The 21,703-nt window shown below is 47.8% G+C and overlaps 1 protein-coding gene across 2 annotated transcripts in view; it reads right to left on the reverse strand.

Annotated features, from left to right (window-relative positions):
• Window positions 1-9,783: 9,783 nt before the first annotated feature.
• Window positions 9,784-21,703, reverse strand: part of TNR (tenascin R) — a 29,848-nt gene continuing 17,928 nt past the window's right edge. The window contains exons 12-21 of one of the 2 annotated variants that reach the window (XM_054212328.1): window positions 21,510-21,653; window positions 20,767-20,886; window positions 20,059-20,196; window positions 19,330-19,460; window positions 18,201-18,333; window positions 14,110-14,261; window positions 13,023-13,119; window positions 12,051-12,212; window positions 10,342-10,505; window positions 9,784-9,903 (exon numbers count right to left, since the gene is read on the reverse strand). In XM_054212328.1, the coding sequence (XP_054068303.1) occupies window positions 9,784-9,903; window positions 10,342-10,505; window positions 12,051-12,212; window positions 13,023-13,119; window positions 14,110-14,261; window positions 18,201-18,333; window positions 19,330-19,460; window positions 20,059-20,196; window positions 20,767-20,886; window positions 21,510-21,653 (1,361 nt within the window). Of the gene's footprint in view, window positions 9,904-10,341; window positions 10,506-12,050; window positions 12,213-13,022; window positions 13,120-14,109; window positions 14,262-18,200; window positions 18,334-19,329; window positions 19,461-20,058; window positions 20,203-20,766; window positions 20,887-21,509; window positions 21,654-21,703 lie in introns of both variants that reach the window. The other variant, XM_054212327.1, reaches the window with a different exon arrangement.

Here is a 21,703-nt window from a genome sequence, read left to right on the forward strand (position 1 = left end):
CGTGGGCAGCGATGGGAGAAAGGCTGCTCTTAGGGCAAGTGCCCCAAAACTGGTGAGGTTTTTGGTGAGTGCCTCTTCCCCACCCATCAGCTGTGAGGCTTTCGGTACAGCTGGGCTTGCTGAGGTGGGTCTGGGTCTGGGTCTGCTGGAGCATCTTTCCCAGGTGCTTAGGGGAAAAAAAGGGGTGGGGAGCGAGGTGGGGTCCTCGGGTGCATCCTCGCATCCCACTTGGTGCTTGTGTTGAGCAAAGATTGGGTACAGGGACCTGCTTGTGTGCGTGGAGGAGGCAGGGTGTGTGTCTCTGCTTGGGGTGTGTTTCAGTGTGTGCCATGGGGTGTGGGAGGAAAGTGGTCAGGCTTTTTGTTGGTTTAGAGCTGATCATTGTTTTGTGTGCATGAGCCTTCAGGAACTCCTTCCTGAGGAAATCCTACAGGCAGTGCTGGCGGTGGGTGAGGGAGGTGGGAAAATGCTGGGCCAGGCAGGTCCCGGCAGCGTAACGTGGTGCCTTCCCATTCAGGAATAGCTGAAGGATTAGTTACATGAAGGCCAGGGGATGAAAACTCATTAGTGAATGAGATTGCCTCTTCCCTTGATACGGCAGTGAGGTCACCGGCAGCATCTTGCTGGCTGGATTTGTGGGAGGTGTGAACCAAAGGCAGAGGAGTGAGTGATGCTTGGGAATGGCCCCAGTGCCCCCAGTAGTGGGAAGCGGCTGTTCCCGGGGGTTTCCCACACCGGGGTTTCCCACATCACGTTTCTTTAATGATAAGCAGCTACCAAATTATTATTTTTTTAAAAAGTTGTTATTATCCCTTCTGTTCCATAAGCCACTTCCATGGGGGAGGCTGTTCCTGGAGATCTCTAGTAAGCTGATGTGCCCCAGATCGGGACTACATGAGGATTTTGGCTGGTGGCACCAGAGTGGTTGGACAAGGTGTGCCCTTGTGCACAGACGTTCTGTGCTGCCCTTGGGGCTTAGCTCCTGCCTGGGGAGGAGGCCTATTTGACCCTTGTTCTTCACAATTCAAAGTCTTCCTCCTCATCTTATTTGCTAGCAGGGCTTGGTGGGGAGGGTGGAGCTGGGCATGGGGGTTTGGGCAGGTTGGCTTAGTGGGGCCTCACCCACCATGGGAGGGAACTGAGAGCGGAATGCAAATCATGGTGGGTGAAAGAGGAAAAACACATCGAAGGAAGGCCTTTCTCCTGGGTGTGTTTTGCTTCTTTCTGCCCCCCAACAAGGGAGAGCAGGTTCCTTTATTTGGAGGGGCAAAGTCACCCTTGGGCAGAGGGGGAGAGGTGGCCTTGTGCTGCGGGTGAGGAACTGATACAAGACAGTGAGCAGGCAGATGCTGGCTGCTTTCGGCATGACTCAAGTGCAGCAGGGGACACGGGATGGGGAGGAGTGCCAGACCCTGTTCTCAGGAGCAGGGGGGACACCGGCTGCTGGTGCTGTTCCTTCTGTCCTGTCCTCTTGCTGCTCCTCTCCTTTTTCAACGCCTTCTCCTGAAATCCTTAGAGGGAGGGTTTCCCACCCACTTCATCCCCTCCTTCTCACACTTTTGGGGAGGACTTTTCTCATAAACATCTGCAGAGCTATTTCCTTCAAACCTTTGTAGCGATGTCACCAAATGCAGGGGACAGTGCGGGGACAAGGGGCTGTTGTGGCCAACAGAGGTGGCTTGTGTTCCCACCAGCATCCCAGTGTGCTCCGCTCCACCATCCAGCAGCTGCATCAGGCCCTGATGCCTGCGGAGAGGTAACACCGGGGAGATAATTTGGGTGGGAGCAAGAGGGTTAGCCACCCTGCTGGGAATAAGCGTGTTTATACATCGCATGTTGCGTGCTAGAGAAGGGCAGCACACCTCCAACATCCCTACTGACAGCAGAAAGCAATCCCAAATATTGGAAGGGAGAGAAGTGCCACTATAAGAAAGTCCCTCATCACAGCTAGGATCTTGCCTCAAATATAATGTACGGCTTTTTTTTTTTTTGAGGGAAAGACTGATGAAACAGGTTGGAAGCAGAAAAATCGCTGCATGTTGAGGCTGTGGCTGTAGCACAGGGAAGGGGGAATAAGCCTGTGGGCTGCTATTCAGAGCACTCTTCATCCCAGGGAGAGGGGATAAATCAATGAATTTTAAAAGCCCTGCATTTAGATTTGATTAAAAGAGTGAATATTTTTTATTTTTTTTTACAATTTCCATAATTAAGCTTTAGAGCTTGTAGCCACAGGAGTTGCAAATATAAAAATGGCAATGAGGATTTTAAAGGGATGATGAACACATCCAGGCTTATGAGGGGGAATTAAACCCCAAGGATGTTAAAGATGGTGCTATAAAAATCACAGCCCGCAAGGCAGAAAGCAGCTGTGAATTCACGGGATGAGGATGCCCCTTTATCGACCTGCTCCAGCCTTGCTCCTGCAGGCGTTACACCTCCTCCCATGGCGCTGCTTGCTCCTGGGCAAGCATTTCCCTTGTCTTTTTTTGGGCTGAGGTTGCAGGGTGTGTTGCTGAGAATGCGTTGCCCGGGCTTCAGGTTTGGAAAGGAGTCCAACACGCTTGCTGAGGACCTTTGTACACCCTCCTGATGTTTGTTGGTGGAACAAATGCAAGAAGGGGACTTTGGTAAGAGGGCTGTGATGAAATATCTCTGTACAAAGTGTAGATGGGGGGGCTGGTGGTGGGACGCTCTGTGGCATCTGGAAGTGCCCAAAGAGGAGCGTGGCTGCCTGCAGCGTGGCCATGCTTCCTGCGGGTGCTGCCTGTGCAAAGCCTGGGCTGCCTGGGGAGGTGTGCTCCTTGGAGAGGCTGGAAATGTGAGGTATCATCACGTGTGATACTGCAGAACCATATCTAAAGTGTACATATGGCTTTGAGCTGTGCAAGGACAGAGGAGGCCTGTGCAATGAGGGTGGTGGGCACCTGCAATGGGTGTTGAGGCAGAAGCTCATCAGGGCTTGGTGTGGTGGGGCAAAACACTTCCCTGGGCTTAAGTCAAAGCCTGGAGCATTTAGGAAAGGGCTTGTGCCAGCCCTCACCCACTTCCCATCCTTTATGAAGCATGGCTCTGATTTTGAGAGGTGGGTTATAATCTGGAGTGATGCCATGGTTCCACATGCTCCTGCCTTCTCTGGGTACCAACCTCTGAGTGGTGCATGCCCACCTCATGCATCTAGTTATTGTACCAGAGAGTCCATGTTTCCTTCAGGTGATCTTTTTTTGGTGTGCTCTGCAGGGAACGGAGGTCCTTAGGGCCCCACTTCGTCCCAGATGTGCTGAATGGGGCAGGGGGGTGGGGTGTAGAGTGGAGGGCACTGCCCTTCTTTAAGGGACTATAAATGAAAACAACTGCTTTGGGCCAACTGCTTGGCCAAGCGGTGCAAGACTGGGATGCAAAGCACTGGTGCAGGCAACCCTTACTCCCCATCCCAAACCCATCTCCATCTCTCGGCTCCTGTGTGCCCAGGGCAGACCCCCGGGCTTGCCTGAAGGGTCTTCCGTGGCATTTACTCCCTTCAGACATGAAAACGGTCATTTAATCCAGACAGTTGAGTCCATCAGGCTTCAGACTTGGCTTTTCACTGTGCTGGTGGCTGTGGCTGAGATGGGGGATCCCCGTGCTCACAACTTCCTTTTTTTCTTTCTCTCAAATTGGAGCAAGAAAGAGAAGTTGAGAAGCTGCCGCAAAGCAAATTTTCCTGTTTTGTCTCTCTGAAATTAAATTTAGAAAATATTGAAGCGGTCTGGCAAAAGAACTTCTTTCGGGCTTTCTCATCCTGCCTGGCTACGTGTCAAACATGAAAACTTAAGACATTTAGACTTAAGGTCTAAATAAAGTCTCTGTGTGAAATGAGAGGAGACTTTCAAAATCCTCTGAAATTCCTACTTGTCCCAGAGATTTTTTTCTAAATCAAAGTTGGGTGGGGTTTTTTTGGTGTCTGTCCCCCCCCCGCCCCAGCCCCGGCTTCCCACTGGAAGCATGTTCTGCTGGAAATTATCTTGCAATTAGGTTTTCAGTGGGGTTTCCTTCATGCTGGGAAAGATTGCTGTTCAAACCAGGAGATAGGCCTTAACTGAAGGCTTTGGGGTTGTCTCGTTCTGCTCCCAAGCATTTACACCGTGGCTTTGGTTTCTCTGATTGCAAACTGCAGAGCTGAGGGCCTCTCTGGCTCATGGGAGCAGCTAACTTTATTAACAAAACATCTTGCGTTGGACTCAGGCCAAAGTGCAGTTCCCTGCCTTGCCAGGGTTAAAACACTGGCTGTGCCAACCTGACTTTGTAGTCACTTTATTGTTATTTATTTTAATAGGGTAAGTTGGGCAGTGGGGACCTCGGGAGTCTCTGGTCCAACCTGCTGCCCAAAGCAACTCAGGCGGCGGACCAGGTTGCTTAGGGCTTTCTCCAGCCTGATCTTGAACACCTCCAAGGATGGAGATGGCACCGCTGCTTTGGGCAGTTTGCAGGAATGCTGGGCTGCCCCCACAAATTTCCTCCCTCTATATTTTTTTTTTATCCCACTGGATGTCCTTTGTCTCTTGGCTGCTCTGTTTCTCCCAGTTCGTGTTTCTTGGCGTGCTTTGCAAACAAGGAGTGTGCCCTCTTCCAGCTGCTGCTGAGCTCGCCAGGGTGGCTGTTTCGACTGCGTGACACCTTGCAGCTCAGCTGCAAACTGTGAAGCAAAAAAAAGAAGCCTCCATGGCCAACTGCTTCATATGCAAAATTATCTGAGCTCCAGTGAGGCAAGGCATGACCTTGCAGGAGGGTGAGAGCCCGTGAATCCTTGCTAATGAGCCCCCCATGCTCTTTCTTCCATTGCGTAAACGAGGATTAAGGACAGGGGATGCACGTCCCCACTTGGAATGAGGTTGGGGCTGTGATGCTGCCAGGCTTGGATGCACTAGGACCCCTCTCCCACCCCTGGACAGGCACACAGCTCACTCTTTCGGTATCTTTTATTAATATATAGAAAATGCATTAAAAAAAGGAACTATACATAGCCTAAGAGCGGTCAGGACTAAAAATTCTAGTTAACAATGGTTAACAAGCGTCGATCCCATTCTCTGAGCTACGTTTTCATTACAGGGTGGGGAGGGTTGTTTAATATATTATTTATTTATATTATTTATTTTATTTATGCATTTATTTGCTTTTATCTTCCCCCTCATTTGTTTGTGTTGGTTTGAGTTTGAGTTCATCAGAACCTGTCCAAGGGATTTCGTTGCCTCCGTTCTTCCTTCTTATTTATGGGTTTTAATTTTTTTAAAGTAATAAGCACAATTCCAGGGTAACACCTGTACACAGGGGGCTGCTTGTTTGTTTGTTAGGTCTTTGTATTACCATCCTTCTGAGAAATTACTGACTCCTGGAGAGCTGCAGGCTGGGTACCGAGGCAGGTCTGGGCATCAGCATCTCCCCAGGCAAGAGACTTTCCCTCCCCCTTACCCCAAACCACCCCCTGGAAGGGGAAAGGAGCTGCCACCAGCATCTGGGCACCAGCAGGTTTAAGGAAGGGGGAAGGTGATCCTGGAGGATACCCATGGTCCCCAAGGGGCTCAGTTGCATTTGATGTTCACCCTGAGGTGCTTGGTTGGCAGAAACAGGGATGGGCTTCTCACTTAGCCCTGGGACAGAGCCCTTTGTTAGTGGCTATAAGCATGAATCAAAGTTTTTTTGGGGATGAGAGCTCTTTGCTGGCAGTGTCTGGTAAGGTCAAAGCTTGTGGGTGTTGCTGGGGGGAACAGGACAGAAAGTGTGTGGTCACTCCAGAGTGCGATGGTGGGGACATACCAAGAGGGTGGCTCTGGGTCTGGATGAAGGGTATGTGCTGACACTGAGAGGGTTTTTTGGCTTCTGCCGTATTTTGGCAGGTCCCTCTAAGACTGTTGCAGGCACAGGGATGACCCAGTGGGGGGACATCACTGCCCGAGCCCTTGCCTGCTGCACCACTGGGGACAAAGGTGGCTGAGCTGTACTTTTCACACCCTGATGCTCCACCTGGGGTGAACATCACTTTGGGAAGGAGGTAAGAGTTTGGGGCAAGAGGGCATTTAGGCTGGTACTAGGCCTTGAGATGCTCATGGTAAAGTAATGCAAAGATAAGGAGTAGAAGCAAAGACTTCTTCCCAACCTTTGTGTGGCTGTGCTCTTCCAGCATCCTTCTCCCAAACCTTTGGGGAGAAGGCTACCTTTGGGGAAGGCCTGGTCTCTTTCTTTCCCCAAATTATTAATTTATAAATGCTGTCTTAAGGATCACTTTACTAAATGCAGCTTTTCCTTTCAGGCCTTTGTTTTTCCTTTGGTTACGTTTTAGTACAGTGTGGGGTGGAAAGGTGGGCTTGGAGGTCGGACAGGAATGGAAGCCAAGGGAAATCAAAATTGGGCAAGAGATAAGAAATTCCCTTGATGTTTCTTCCCAGGATTTTGGAGTTAGAAGAAGTGGCTTTGAAAGTCTGCAGGGGTCCTGGGCATGTGCAGTGCTCTGCTGGGTGAAGGATTTGATATGCTTCTCCCTGCTTCATGTTGTGGGAATTGGCATCTCGCAGTGGATAGTGTGGTTTGGGTACAGCTTCAGTTTACTTAGAGGGCCTGGGGCAAGCCTGAGACATACGAGCTGGATGGCAGAGGAGCCACCAGAGGCCAGCAATGGTTCATGTGCTAGAGCCAAAGTCTCTTGAGATGAGCATTGCACAGGATCCAGGCTGGGTTTCTCAGAACTTCAGGCCTGTTGCCAAGACTTCTTTCAGTCTCAGCACTACGCTGATAGGGGACAGGGCCAAACTTGCTCTGGTTAGAGAATGAATTCAGAAAAAGGCTTTGCTCAACCAGTGATGGAGAGTGAAGAGACAATCACCTGGTTGTTTTGTAGCATCAATGCTGAGCACAAATTTGCTTGAAAACACTGGCAGGAACTTTGTCCAAAAAAAATCATCAGGCAATGATAAAAAATAAATAACTGGAAAATTTCATCTGTATATGGACAATGTGAACAAGGGACAATGTCCCAAATGACTGGGTTGTTACTGATTGTTTTTCTAGGCTTGGGTTAGGTTATCACCAGGAGAAAACCATGACGTGTAGAAGTTCTTCCTTTAAAAGATTTTAGCAACTGCATTTCACCAAGGTAACGGGAAGGCAACACCCTCGTACCATGTGTGAGATCTGGGACCAGAATATGTATATAATGGCACTGGAAGGTCAGATATTATCTCCAAGGGCATCCTGCAGACTCAACGATGGAGTTGTGTCAACTTGGCCCTTTCATCCTGGTTACAGGGCTTAGAAGGGATGACAGACATGAGCAGGGAGGGAGAGATATACACCAGTAAATCTATTTAGAGAATCATCAGCCTTTGTGAGGATCCTCTTTTGAACCTGCTGGGAAAGCTTGGCATGTTTTGATTTTCTGTTTGACTCGTACTTTTGAAAAGAGAGGTTTCTTGCCTTCCACTTGATTGTGAATAATGAGGTCCCGTGTTTCCACTGATGTCTCTTCCTTTCACCTGGGTAGATAAGCAAACAACAGCATCCGAGACAGGTGATGAATGCCATCCACTGCCAATCTCTGGTCCTAGTTATAACCACTGCCCTATAGTGCTTTTGTTCACGTGCTTCTTGCCTATAAACTCTTGGTGATGATGGGAAAAATACTATTCTGCTGGCCTACTAGGAAGCTTCTTAGGTGTTAATCAGTTCTATCTGCTGCTTCTTGTTGGCTTTTGGAACCTAAAACAGGGCAGACTGCTCAGGAGATGTGACATGCTGCCATCTGTGACACTGGCCACGTCCTGCAAGAGATCCCATCATCTGCAGCCTCTCTGACTCACCTGTTCCTCAAATGGTTGACTTGTTGCCTGGTTTGATGCTGATAGAAAGTAAGAAGAGATGCCTCATTTACATACGAGATTCCTCCAGGTTGGACTGCAGCTTGTAAGCCTGAAGGGCTGGACCCTGTATCTGTTCCTGACTTTGGGATTAGCTATGATTTCATGTGCCAGTATGTGGTATAGACAAGGAGGCTGCATTTCCCACTTCAGCTCTGCAGCCGTTGTGAGTAATGTCAGAAAATCCAGGAGCATGACCATGAAAGAGACACTGGCCTGAATTATAAGCTACTGCAAAGAATGCTTTATGTTGCCATCTGGAAGATGTTTCTTGAGACAATGCTGCGTCAGTGTAATAAAATCAAAAAGCAGTGTTTAGTATTTGTAATGCTCCCTTGGCTGCGAACCCAGCAATGAGCTGCATTGTCCTCGGACATGAGGATGAGTCTCTTTTCTGAGACCAGGCCAGTGACAATGCCCAGCATTGATCAGAGCCCTCAGCAGAGGAGTGACTCCAGCGTGGTGGTTGTTTGGGCTACGTGGAGGTGGTGTCAATGACAACAGAGCGCAGCCAGAGCTATCTGAAGGGTGTATCTTCCTTAAGATAGGAGAAGTTAAGGACAGGAAGAGCAAACTCATCTATTCTTCCAAGGGTCTTGAAGTGTTCCAAAATCTGAGTGGACTAAGCCTTCTTCCAGGATGGGAAACAGTTGATTTCCCATTAGAGAGATGGTGATACCAAGGCACTGAGATTTGAGCGCCTCTTGTGATGGCGATGAAGAGGGATGGTGTAAGAGAAGGAAAGGAATGGGCGTTTCTCAGCTTGCACTTGTCTTCCCTCATTTGCGTCATCATCCTTTCCCGCGTGCATGGAGATCCCTGAACAAGAGCACCTGTGCCAGCTGCCAGCTTCAGGCTGGGCTGCGGTTGTGTGATAGCTCATTTGGTTGCTGGTCCTTCTCTGAAACTCTTTGGTTTGGGACCAATGACCTCTGTGACAGACTGCGTGGATGGCATATACAAATAGCAGAGGAAACGGGCCCTAGACTTCAAGACCACAAGTAGTGATTTTTCTCCCAAGTCCTCTAATTTGACTCCTTTTTTCTCCATCAAGCTCAGCATAACTCAGGCAGATATCATGAACCCGAAGTGGGATGAATTCAGCTCAGAGGAGTGGATGATGCAGGTTGGGGCTGGTGGAGTAGCTCTTTTTCCCCTGCAACCCATGTACACGAGGATGACTTTGGCTGTAGTGGGGCCAACACGTGAGTTGTGGGTTCTCTAGAGTTCACCTACACATGCAGATATTTACCAAGCCCTCCTGGTGTGATCTGTGAAAACTGGAAATGGGATGAGCCTTGTGTTTGCTCATCCTCACTTTGTCTCCATGTGTACAGTGCTTGCACATAAGGGAGGGATGACGAGGCTGTGTGCCCTTGGCCAGAAGGAGAAACTGGTCTGCCTGCTGGAAGAGTTGGTGTCTACAGGTTGGCATGAAGATTGAGACCTCCCTGCCAGGAGTGGACAGGGAGGCAGGGAGAGGACGGATGTCCCTGGCCATGACTGGGGTGGAAATGGCCACACCAAGGTCCCCAGGGGGAAGGTTTCTGCCATGAGCCCCATGACAAACATTTCTAACAGGGTTTGCTGAGGATTTCTAAGTCTTTTAAAAATATATCAAAAACCTGTCTGTCTCTCTTTCTCTTTCTTCTTGTGTTATGGGCCAGAGTATTAGGGCAGGGAGACTGAAAATTTAGTATTTCTCTGGGAGAGATGCAAAGCAATGAGGTCTTTCCTTTCCCACGGCCTTTCCTTGTGCCGTGGTTCCCTCCAGCACTTGTGAGGGGCTGGTTGCTATCTCAAGACGAGTAGTAATTTGTTTTCCCCTTTTCATATTATAAAATACAAACAAATGACAGAAAAGGTCAGGTGGTGGAAAATGGGAGGGGATTCAGCTGCCTCAGAGCTGTAGGGACCGTCGCTTCCTCGCAGAGATGTTACGGTGGTTGTAAGGTCGCATCTTCATTTCCACGAAGGGGATGGAGAACTCGTGGCCTTTCCAGTGGTACCAGTTAATCCCCTGGCAGGAGGGAGAGAAAGGCACAGGATAAAGAAAGACTCTAACACGAAACTAGAGTGGGAGGGAAAGGAAAAAATGTTGACTACCATAGAGAAGCCAGAAGGAAGAACTTGCTACAGCAGGAGCAAGAAACTCTTCTGCTTCTCTGGCTTGATGTGTTTTTCCCACTGCTCAAAGGCTTCTGATCAAATTTTATGGATGTATTTTTTAAATGTAACTTAATAAGATGCTACAGTAAATGACTATGGCAGCCAGTGTGAGGCATGAAGTACTGCCCCAAATGGCTTGAAAGTGGTTCACTTTGCCCCAGCTTGTGTTGAGTCACCCCAGCGGTGCACCTGACCCTGGTGCACCGACCACGCCGCCCCAGCTTGCTGTCATGCTTGTTTGTGCTGCTAGAAGAAATGCTGAAGGCTTTCAGCCCAGCTCTGCCCTTACCTGACTGTGCCGGGACTCTCCGTACTTGCCGTTGAGGTTGGTGCGGTGGCAGTTCTTATACCACCAGGCCCCTTTATAGGACATGGCACAGTTGGTCACAGCAACGTCATTGTCCCTGTCCTTGGTGGAGAAGGGGCGGCCCTGATGATAGGTGAGGGAGTCTCCTGTGGAAAGAGGTGCCATTAGGAGTGATGGAGCCTGAATCATCTAGTCTTTTCACAAGGAAATTAGGATATTCTGGTGTATGTGGTAGCCTGTCAATTAACAGGTTAAGCAGCTGAAGGTCTGGGAATAATGTTGACTGGAATTGCTCATAATTGGTTCATCTGAGGTCCACTGCTGTCTATTTAAGATCAGTACAGACCATAGCAAATCTTAGAGGCTGCTTGCATTTGGGAGATAAAATGCTATATGATTTTGGTTTTGAATTTCAGTGTTTCAGAAATGAATTAAATCCTAGATTTAGGCATCCCTGATTTCCTGAAACCTGGATCTGCTACATAACTTCAGGATGCTTTCAGCCTCCTTCCCTCCTGTTAGGCAAAGGGAACTTTTTCTCACAGAGGAGGCCAAGCATTTGTCTCTTGAACTAAGATGCTTGGCCTTCTCTTCTCCCTTTGGAAAGGGGGAAGAAGCTTTTAGAAGGTGCATGATGTCTTATTCCACCAAAACCACCAAGCTCATCTCCTCTCCTTACTAAGAAACAAGAGAGTTGCTTCTGGGTGAAAGAAGAGCTGAAGACAAATCTGGTCATTATTACAAATGAGTGATGCATTTACAGGAGACATTCTTAATATGCTCCTTGGTAGTCCCTAAGAAAATACAAAGTGGACCCATGCTAGCTGTGTGCAGTCCAGCCATTGAGAGGCTTGCTAGAAAACCTCTCAGCAATGAACCATTTGGTGAGTCGTGGCTCTCTCTGCTCAAGATGGAGCAGAGGCTTCTTGGTCAGGTGGCTTGCATGCAGAAGGGGAAGCTGTCTTGTCTGCAGCACTGTTACTGGCATTTTTGGCAATAGGTTCCGTGCCTCATGCCCTGGGACTTAAGGTCAGAGCAAATGCTGTGTTGCACACAACCAAGATCCCTGTTGCTTCTCTTCCAATGGCAACTACCAGATATTGTATAGGAAAATTCTTGCATCTTAGATATGGTGTGGGGTTTCTCGCTAAGTACGTGGTGGTGAAGTTTTGTATGGATCATGGAGCCTTGCACTGGGCATGTCTATCCCAGCTAAAGGGGCTGCAGCTGTACCTGTCTCCCCCTTCTTGAGGAAGAGACCCCCATACCCTCTGTCCATCCACCATCACCCACTGTTTTCTGGTGGGCAAAGCCTAGTGATGCTTCATCAACCGAGCAAGCAGGTGTGACAGTGTCCTTGCAAAACTGCGCTGTGTTTGGCGTCTGTGTGAGGAAACAATGCACAGGATTTCAGATTTTTCCATTGCTGTGGGAGGGTGATAAATACAGCCTCCAGCACAGCATCAATAGCAAGCTGCAGTTATTGCCAAGTGAGATGACACCTCTGATGACTGACCTGGTTATTTGAACAGCAATGCCTCTGATATTAAATATCTAACCCCAATGGAAAATTCCCTGTATTAGTGGCATTTGTCAGCCTGGTTTACATGATGGGCTGCAGGATTTCCTTTACAGTTTCAGACCCAGCCATCCCAGGATTTCTCCACTACTCACTAGCACTGAGGCTGTACCTGAAGTGCCATTGTAGTCCCCAATTCGCAGCTTGTACAAGCTCCGTGAGTCGCCGATGGAGAACTTGTCGTAGTAGGCATATGCTGCTTCCTGTCCATCCCTCATGTCTATTCGCAACTCGTAGCGGCCTTGGGACGTAATCTTGTGGATGTTGTCCAAGCCTGGTGAGGCAAGCAATGAGACATCTGGTGAGACCTGGTGCCTGGATCTGCTCTGTGAGCAAACAAAAAAAGCTCTAGGCAAATAAAACGGCTGTGGGAAATTAGAGTGAGGAGAGGAACCAGAGAGCAGCAGCACTTCTGGTTAAGTCTTTGTCTCTCCTGGCACTGGTGGGGTCAGAGATCTCTGTCCCCACTCAAGCTTCACCTACCCATGGCTGTGAGAGGTGGATTCAAGGCCAAGGCTCAGCTTTCTCCATGCTGCTGAAGCTGGGGTGCATTCAGCTGTGGAGCCCTGATGTTTCTCTTGTTGCTGTTAAGCTCCCGTACAAGCCAGAGTGTGTTTATGGTGCAGGGCTAGCCTTGGTTCGCATGGAGGTTTAGGGGGAGCACACTCTATTTCAGAGCCATGCTGGGTCTCCCACTCACCCCTTTCCTACTTTCTCTGGGCACTGGGCTACTGGCCAAGGCCAGGTGAGGTCCATGTGCCATAGATGACACCAACGTGACCTGTAGTCATCCAAAGGAGGTTGATGTGTTTTGGTCCATGAAAACCCCCAGTGTACCCCCTTCTCCCCTAAGAGCATCAAATGAAGGAGCTGCTAGTCTTCACAATGTGCTTTTATGTGGTGTGCCCATGAGTGACTTTCTAATGTGAAAGGCAAGGAATGAATGGAAGGAAAACTGTCCAACAGAAACCGTAGAGGAGTGGGGTGAAAGGCAAGGAGCCAACAGCTGGCATAGGCGAGCAGCATGGTACACAGGAAGCTTGAGTTTGACACATTGATGAAAGACAACTGGTGAAGGTCTTACCCAGCCAAAACTCATCCTCCAAGTTTCCAAAGCCAACCCGGTAATCTGCCCATTTCCGGAAGAAATCAGTCAGTCCGTTCTGCCGCCTCTGGAAGACCTGTGGTGGAGGAAGACCAAGGGGAAAATCAGTGTGAAGGAGATGAGGGATGGCTTTGCCAAGCTTTGGATACACAAAATAAAGACAATACTTTGTCTTTCCATTGTCTCTTTCAGGAGAGAAAATTGCAATGCCCATCCAGTTAGTGTTAATTGCAGTCATATAATTAATTAATGTGCAGATGGAGTAACTGAAGAGCTGTTAGATGATGGCCAAGGCAAATCAATGTCATAATAGGAAGGAATCAGCCTTCAAGCTTTCTGCTGTACCCAACCCATGGTGCCTCTGGTTTTTAGCATGAGATTGTGCTTTCATCTGGCTCTTTCTGTGATATCCAAGTGGATGCTCTGAAGCAGACTGAGGTGGAGGGAAACTTCCTGGCTAAAATAACATCCATGATAGAAATCAGCATTTGAGGAAGTGGGTTTTTGTTTTGTTTTGTTTTGTTTTGTTTCGACTATACATCTAGCAGTGTTTTGGGTAACACATGTAAGTAAGCATTTGACACGATAAAATCAAAGCACCAGAGCATTATTTACTTAAGCTGTCAATCCATCTATGTCAAGACAAGCAGTGTTTGTGCAATTCAGTCTGTGCAATTCAAAAGCTAAACAGGCATTTGATTCTAAAATGATCCTGTGCAGACTCAATTAGGGTAATGCCTGACACCCTCCTACTGCAGGCAGTGTGAATCATTCCCCATGAAAGCTATTGGCCATTAATTTCATTTCTAGAACAATAAATCAGCTTCTCTCTCAGATTTTGCTCTCCAGAAGCACTGCAAACATGTCAAATAAATCAAAGGGCATTTCTCCAAGTGTAACTATTATTGCTGGAGCGTGGGCAATTCCCTATGGTGTGGGAAATGAAGCATGCGATATTAAGCCTGCTGTCATTCCCGTGCAGTGTGGTGCTTGACATTCCCGGTAGGATAAGGCTGGGTTACTTTGCGATGGGGACAACATGTAGGACAATGGTATGGCTACTCACAATCCAGCCACCTCCATCGGTGGTCATGTCGCAGTAGACCTGCACTCGCTGGCTGAGGTCCCCATTGATAGAGATGGTGTAGATGCCACTCAGTGTGTCTCCGTTCATCAGGTGCTGGGCGCAGTCCTGGGGGTTAGCAAAGACACGGCCACCTGCAAAATTAGAAAAAAGAAAAGTTTAAGCGGAGGGACACCCTTTCCACATGCCTCAGGCCCTGCTGGTTGCAGTCCAGGGAGAGTCTAACTTGACTTTTGCGACCTGAGTTATTCTGTGGGGCAGTGGGACTTTACATCTGCCAACAACATCAGAGGATTTAATGTAAAAAAAATGTGTGCATATATTACTAATCTCCTATATGTCCTATGTTGGAAAGGTGCATGGTAACATCACTGTGAATGATGAGGGATGTCACTTCTTGGACCATCTTTCTGCACCGTGTCTGAAACCCTGGGGTTTAAGCTGTCACCAGCGTATTTAGACAGCTGTGAAAATACCAAAACCTGTTCTCCTCTCAGGATTGCCAACTCCAAACAAGTTTTATGACTTTACTGATTCCAGGGAGATTCTCCTCATCCATGCCCTTGGAAATGATGGTGGACTTATACCAGGCTGATTGTCACTTGCAAACTGAGCAGGAATTAGGCTGTGCAAGATGCTAGATATGGGCAATATGGGCTGTGTGACCATGCTTCAGGTGTCTTCTAATGAAGAAAGATCTCACTTGGGGGTCAGAGTTTAAGGGAGTCTTAACTACAAGATCTCAGCAGTATTGGGGTCTCAACTCTGGTTTAGTGGTTTTTCTCATTTAACACAAAAGGGGGAAATACATCTTTTTCTGTGTTGTTGGTGTGCATGAATGGTGGGTTAAACGAGTGCAGAGCTGGCAATGTGGCTATGGCTTCCAAGGGTGTCTCAGTTATGCATTGAGAGGGTGTGAAGGACGTGCTGTCCGCGTCCATCAGAACTGTGTGATATCCTGTAGGACCAGGGTACAGACCCTTGTCTGTAATTTCCCGTTTGGGAGTATAACCCCCAGCCTTGTGACCTGAAGACTCAGAGGTCATTGCTTTCTCTAAATGTTGAAGATCCCCTATTTTTTCCTGTCTCTGTGGTCTGTAGCACAAGGTCTGGTGAGATGGTGTTTGCATTTTATAGTATCCAACAATGAAAACTGTTTCAAAGACAACCACTTCAGGCTCCCCAGAGCTCTGCAGAGATTACTTGTTTCTTAATTTATATTCATATCCTTAAGAGCCAAGGAGACCTTGAAAGACATTTCAAACTACTATAAATTATAAATACTGTATCTGTTTCTTCCTTTTGTCCCATCTGTATACGATTCCCCAAGAACCTTATGCAAACATGAAACAAAGAGGCTGAGCTATTAATATGTCAGAGAGAATCTCAGAACCCTGGGATGCGTACTGTGAGCAAAAGAAAGCAAAACAATTTAAATTAAGCCTGATGTTTTTTCTTTTTTTTTTTTTTGTTTCCTTAAAGACAAGCCCTTGTTCTCTGCAAAGTATCCTGATAAGCTGCCAGAGTGAACTGAATCCCAGACCCTAGTTCTTCACTGAGGGTTGCTGCTCATGTATTACATTGCCATGATGTTTTCACTGAGGGTAGCTGCTCATGTATTACATTGCCATGATGTTTGTTCCTGGGTGCTTCTATCTCATTGATATATGGGATAAGTGAGGAGAAACTGGTTTCTTGCTGATGGTTATCTTCATCTTAAAAGCAAGTTAAACCTGTGTTTGGTTGCTGCATCAGCTGGCAATGGTGTCTCTAACGCTGCTGAGGTCTGACATGTGTGTTTAATGGAAATGGTGCTCTCCTTGCCTGACATGAGTGGATTTCTGCTGTATTTTCCCAGCTGAAAGGCCGGTCCCATGCAGTTTTGTCCCTGACTCACGAACAGCCTCAAAGATTACACGTATTTTCCCATCACCTGCCTGAATTGCACTGGTTTTATGAGCCCACGTAAGAGGAGAGTCAGGAAAGTCTGATCCATAGATGCATTAGAGAAGAGTCGTTTCTTTTTTTTGTTGACATAACTAGTTCCTATTATCTCTTAAAAGCACGTGGAGGGACCTTTGCATGTAACCAGGATGGGGAAGTGTATCCACAGCAGATTCAAAGAAAACTCTCCTAATCAAACTGCCAGCACAGATGGGAGGAATTCCAGTGGACATCATCTTCAGGCTTCTTAGTGCTTTTGAAGCCCAGAAGAAATGTAATTGGATTCAGCCCCGAACAAAATGCACTCTGTCTCTTAAGTGCCCTGGCCTAGCAAGGCTTTTCAAAGAGGATGAGGGACTATATGCTTTGCACTGTTTGTAATGTGAATGGCTGCAAAGGGTGGGGGCAATGGTGACATTTTCCTGCAAGATTCATTCTTGCAAGCATAAGCACTCTGTCTGTGAGGGTTATGGTGGTTGTGGACGCCCACCATTTGATTTGAAAGGAAACTGTTCCTGTTGCCTTAGTGGATCTTGACCTCTCTAGGATTAGAGAGGGGAGGAACAATGCAATTTGATAAAATCAGTGGGACCATAGTCCTGCAGACATTCTGGTTCTGCTGTCTGTGACACTCCACTGATGGTGGTGGAGGTGCACCTGCTTGATATTTCCAGGGGTGCCCCATCCCTGGAAACATTCAAAGTCAGGTTGGACAGGTCTCTGAGAAACCTGATCTAGTTGAAGACGTCACTGTTTATTGCAGGAGAGTTGGACTGGACGACCTTTAAAGGTCTCTTCCAACCCAAACTATTGTGGAATTTGGATAATGAGGTGAAGTCTCTGTGCTCAAAGAGCAATTAAGCTGGCTTTGCTATCTCTTGTGCAATCCAGGGGAATGAAGACTTGTCTGGCTATCACAGGATATATAAATAACGGGGTAGTCTTGAGGAGCCAGGACAGCCCTGCTTTTCATCAGCAAAGACAGTAAAATCAAGATAACAGAGACTTTGTGTAGTTCTTTGTTTCCTCGAGAGGCTGCCATCCCTGAAAATTGACATTTGCCTCATTACCTGTGAAATGCATATTAAAGTCAACACCCCTGTATATGCTAATGAAGATTTTACAGATCATGCTAAACATATATGACGATAGCATTGATCTCTCCACCCGAATCATACTACATGTCACCTAGGGGAGGGAAACCTTGTAATTTTGTGGATAAAAGGATAGAGAAAATTACTCTTAAATTGGGAGAGAAGAATCTTGGTACCTGATGGACTATTCGACGGGCTGCGTTCTCTTCCTCCACCCCCGGCAGGGACATCTTTCTGGGTAAGCTTTGCACCTTTCACCCTCTGGTGAATGTTACCCCATGTTGTTGTATTATCATTATTTTTGCTAGCAATATTAAACTTAATTAATTAGCGCTATTGTAGTTAGTGAATTTATTGACAGCAATCTCGACTCAGTTTCTGTCGCTCTCAATAAAATAACTAATTTCGATTATTTGTGAATCTGATTTAGTGAAAGTCCTTTGACTTGTCCTGACAGACAAGTATCGGAACTGTTATTATTGTTACTAGACTAATTTTGATTATTTGTGAATCTGACTCAGTGAAAGTCCTTTGCTAGGAATCTGATAGTAAATCAGTGAAAGTCCTGGCCTCTGACGGACAAGTACCGAAACAACAGTCCTTTTAACGTGACATCTATTCTATGATATTTGTGAGAGATTGGACCATGTCTACTGCACAGAGAGACAAACCGGGTCTCTCCCACTCACTACAAAAGCTTATCTGTTGATAACGTGTTGCTGACTTTTGTGGTTTTTTCCCTCTATTTATGCATTTGAGGAGGGGTAAGGGCAAGGCAAAGGGTAGATGGTTCCTGCTCTGAAGCTCAAATCCCCTTGTCCAGGGCTGGACCTTGTGTTTGTGTTATAGGTCCTTCAGCCATTAACTTTTTGTAGCAGAGCAGCAGTGTGGGTCACGGAAATGAATGTACCTCTCTGTGGGTAATGGTGAAATGCTGCCTGAGGAGGGAAACCCAATAAAAGCAGTCCATGTCTACCAGCACAATATGTGGGCCAAACTTCCCCCTGTCTGAGTGGACATGGTGCGATTCCTCACCTGTGGTGAAGGTGGTGGAGATGAAGCCACTCCGCATGATGTTTTGGGCAGCTTGCAAGTCCACGGTGTACTCTGTGGTCTCAGAAAGACCCTCCAGGCGGATCCACGTATCCTCGGCATCCACAATCAGCTCCTGTACATGGGTCCCAGAAGGAGGTAGACACCAAGAGCAACAGATAAGAAAAGCGATGGGGAGCCTAAAGAGCGAGCAAGGAGGGAAGGGAAGCCACAAACTACCACAGCCCTTGGTACGTGACCGAGGAGTGTTGCATGTCTGCTTACACCCCTGGACTAAGTCAACGTGAGGTCAATGAATATATTCAACATTTTGGGATGGTTCAGGTGGGAGAAAGCTATCTGGTTTGGACACAGGAGATTTAAATGTTTGCAGTCTCTGTGCTCTATTTACCAACTCTGTTGGGATCTGCGTGTCCTCAATACAGTCCATGACAGATTGGCCAAGCATTGCAAGGAGTAGAGCTGGCCAAACCTGGTTATCAACCAGTTTTGTCTCCGTCAATTCCTGTCACGTTAATTTTTCTGGTTGTCAGCCAATGCTACATAGCATTATATCAAACTCCTTCTGCAAAGCTATTATCTTCTGGTCGCTGTGAGACAGTCACACCAGCAAAGGAAACAAGGCTATTTGCAGTGACGTATTTCTGATAGTGTTTATAGCAGCTATTCCAGACAGGCAGATATGGACACAAATAATCAAATATATTGCATTGTGGGATTAATTAGCTGTCTGTACCTATCTTCCTTTTTGCAAGAAGGGCAAATGGCATTTTTAGAATCTCTGTTCGTGGGATAATTTTCTCCTGCCTTAGCTGGCTTGTGTTTCAGTTGTGAAGTTCCCCAAGTGGTGAATTTCCCCCGTTCTTCCAAAATTTCCAAACATGCCCTCTGTGCCCAGACCTGAAGGTGTGCATAAATATTTTGCCCTAGGCAATCTTTTCTTGCTTTTTCCAATTGTTTATGTAAAATATTGCTTATGCAGAATGTAGCATGTCCCCTTCTGGTCTCCCCCTGACCTAGTGAGCATCAGTTCCTTCCTTTGTTTTGTTTTTTTCATGGTCATGTTATTCCTTGACTTAATGAGCCTCTTTCCTTGTGAGGACTCACTCACCTTCCGGCTGCCATCGGTGGATCTATATGTCATGATGTAGTTCTCAATCTCTCCCAGGGGAGGCACCCAGGAGAGCAGGGCACTCCGTCGAGTGACTTCGCTGGCTGTCAGATTTGTTGGAGGATCCAAAACTGCAGAGGGTGGATAGGGACCCAAGGAAGGCAAGTTCTGACACACAACCACCCCAGCCCGCTTCCCAACTCAGTACACTGGGATTCAACCTTGCAACCTTGAGCTACAGCCTAAAGTCCATCCTCACCCTCAATTTCCAGACCTCACCACCCATCCCCAGCCTCGACCAGAGCACTGCAAACCCTCTAATAGTCTTCCTCTGCCTGCATACTTTATGAAGGGTAACAGCTCTGAAATGCACGTGCTATGGGATCTGTCCAGCTTCTTGTGAGCAAAATGGGTTGCTCTTCTGGACTATGGCCTTGGGCAAGAAAAAGACCTGGTCAAGGGTATGGGAAACAATATCCAGGTGAAATCAAAGAAAGGGAGGGATGGATGTTGAAAGAGTGAAAATGATGTTTTATGCCCGTTGTGATTACAATTATGTTCTTGTGTTGTGCCCAACACTGGTATTTAAGTGTCCTTTTGGCACATGGCAACTTCTACACCCACATGTATGTGAAAAGAGCTTTGGCTCAGCCTTGCTGGCAACTTTTCCTGGGGTGGATGTATGGCTAAGGGCACCTAACAAGCAGTGGGGGAGCTGATTGTACATACGAGTGGTAAAGTTGGTGCTGATGGTCTGGCTGGTGATAGGCCCATTGGTGGCATACATAGAAACTGTGTAGGTGGTACTGGGCAGGAGGTTGGTCAACTGGTACTCCTGGTTGACTCCATCCACAAGAATTGTTTCTCCTGCAACTATAAATCAAAAGAGGTGACTCAAGATAGTTCTCCAAAATGTGTCTATGGATATGACCTCATGACCAAAAGAACTTATACTGATGAAACACCATTAGCTATTGTGTGGCAGCTGAGCTGTAGTGGTAGTGTTTGGTCTGAAAGATGGTCTTATTTTTCCCACAGACCCCATATTTGCCTGATGCTTTCTTTCTGTTCAGTAGTGGGTTTCATGGAATTTCCCTCACAATGAGTTTCTGTGGGATAGGTACTTGCTTGCCTCTGGGCTGGTGGGCCAGTTAGTAAATCAGGAGGATCCCAGTGCCCTCCTGTGTGGATGGCCATGCTCTGAGGCTTGGTGAGGGGCACTGCCGTGGGACTTGCAGGGGAGGAGCTGGCATCTGGGGACAGGGTACAGCCCTGCCACCTGCCAGCTGCTGCCCTTCCGAAGCAAGGGCTCCTTCCATACTTCCTCTGTGGAGAACACCTGCTGAGCCCTGGGCTTTAGGACAGGGAGAGGTGGAGGTGAGCTGCAATGGAGCCCCAGCAAAGCTCGTGGCAGAGGAGCTCTGGGTTGTGGCTTACCTGTGCGGCAGGTGAGGACAAGGATGTAGCTCTCCACTTCTGACAGCGGTGGGTTCCACTGCAGCAGTGCCTCAGTGGGAGTGACGTTGGTGGCTGTGACCCCCAAGGGGGCATCCATGGCTGCATGGGGGACAGATTCAGAGAGTCAGAGGCATGAAGATACTGGGCTATGAACTGGAAGGGCTTCTTGTGACCCACCGCTCGTGGTCCTGCCTAGCTGCACAGGCACATGTGCCTGCAGAGGAGTTATTGCTGCCCTAGCTGGAGATCAGAGATGTCATAGCTTGTGCTACTCTGCTACCTGGGCTGCTCTTCCACCATTTTCTTGATGCAGAGCCTGGGATGTTAGGGTTTTTTAGGTTTTGACAAGTTTGGGGATAGTAGAGGGTTTTATTCTTACAGCAGATGGTGTTCGTGTTGGGGCTTCCCCAGGGGTTATTTCTGGAAATCTGTACTCCCTTTAGGAAAGGTTGTCATGGTTGCCCAACATCATATTTCTGGCTTCCCCATGCCCAGTACACAGATTTATCACTCCCTGCCATGACTACCCATGCATATACAGGAAAAGCTTTGCGTAGGCATACGTCAAAAGTCCACATGGGGCCCTCATGAACTTTGCTTATCACCTCGAGCTTGCATCAGGCTGGTGTGAGGTTCAGCTTTCTCTCAGTTGCCTGATTGCTAGTGTAAGTAGGGGCTGGCACTGTTTGATGTCTACCTGCCCACCAAGAGCTCCTTCCCACCTGTGTACACAGTGACGGAGGCCACCTCGCTCTCCTCCCGGCCCCACACGCTCTTCACCCTGATCTCATACTTGGTGGCAGGCTGCAGGCGGTGGAGGGCATACTCGGTGGCATCACTGGTGATGGTGGTGCTGTCTGTCCTCCCTGCGGGGACAGAGTCAAGAGCTTTGGCATCATGGCTAGCCCCGTCCCTG

The sequence above is a fragment of the Rissa tridactyla genome, chromosome 8 (assembly GCF_028500815.1).
Source record: "Rissa tridactyla isolate bRisTri1 chromosome 8, bRisTri1.patW.cur.20221130, whole genome shotgun sequence".
NCBI lineage: Eukaryota > Metazoa > Chordata > Aves > Charadriiformes > Laridae > Rissa > Rissa tridactyla.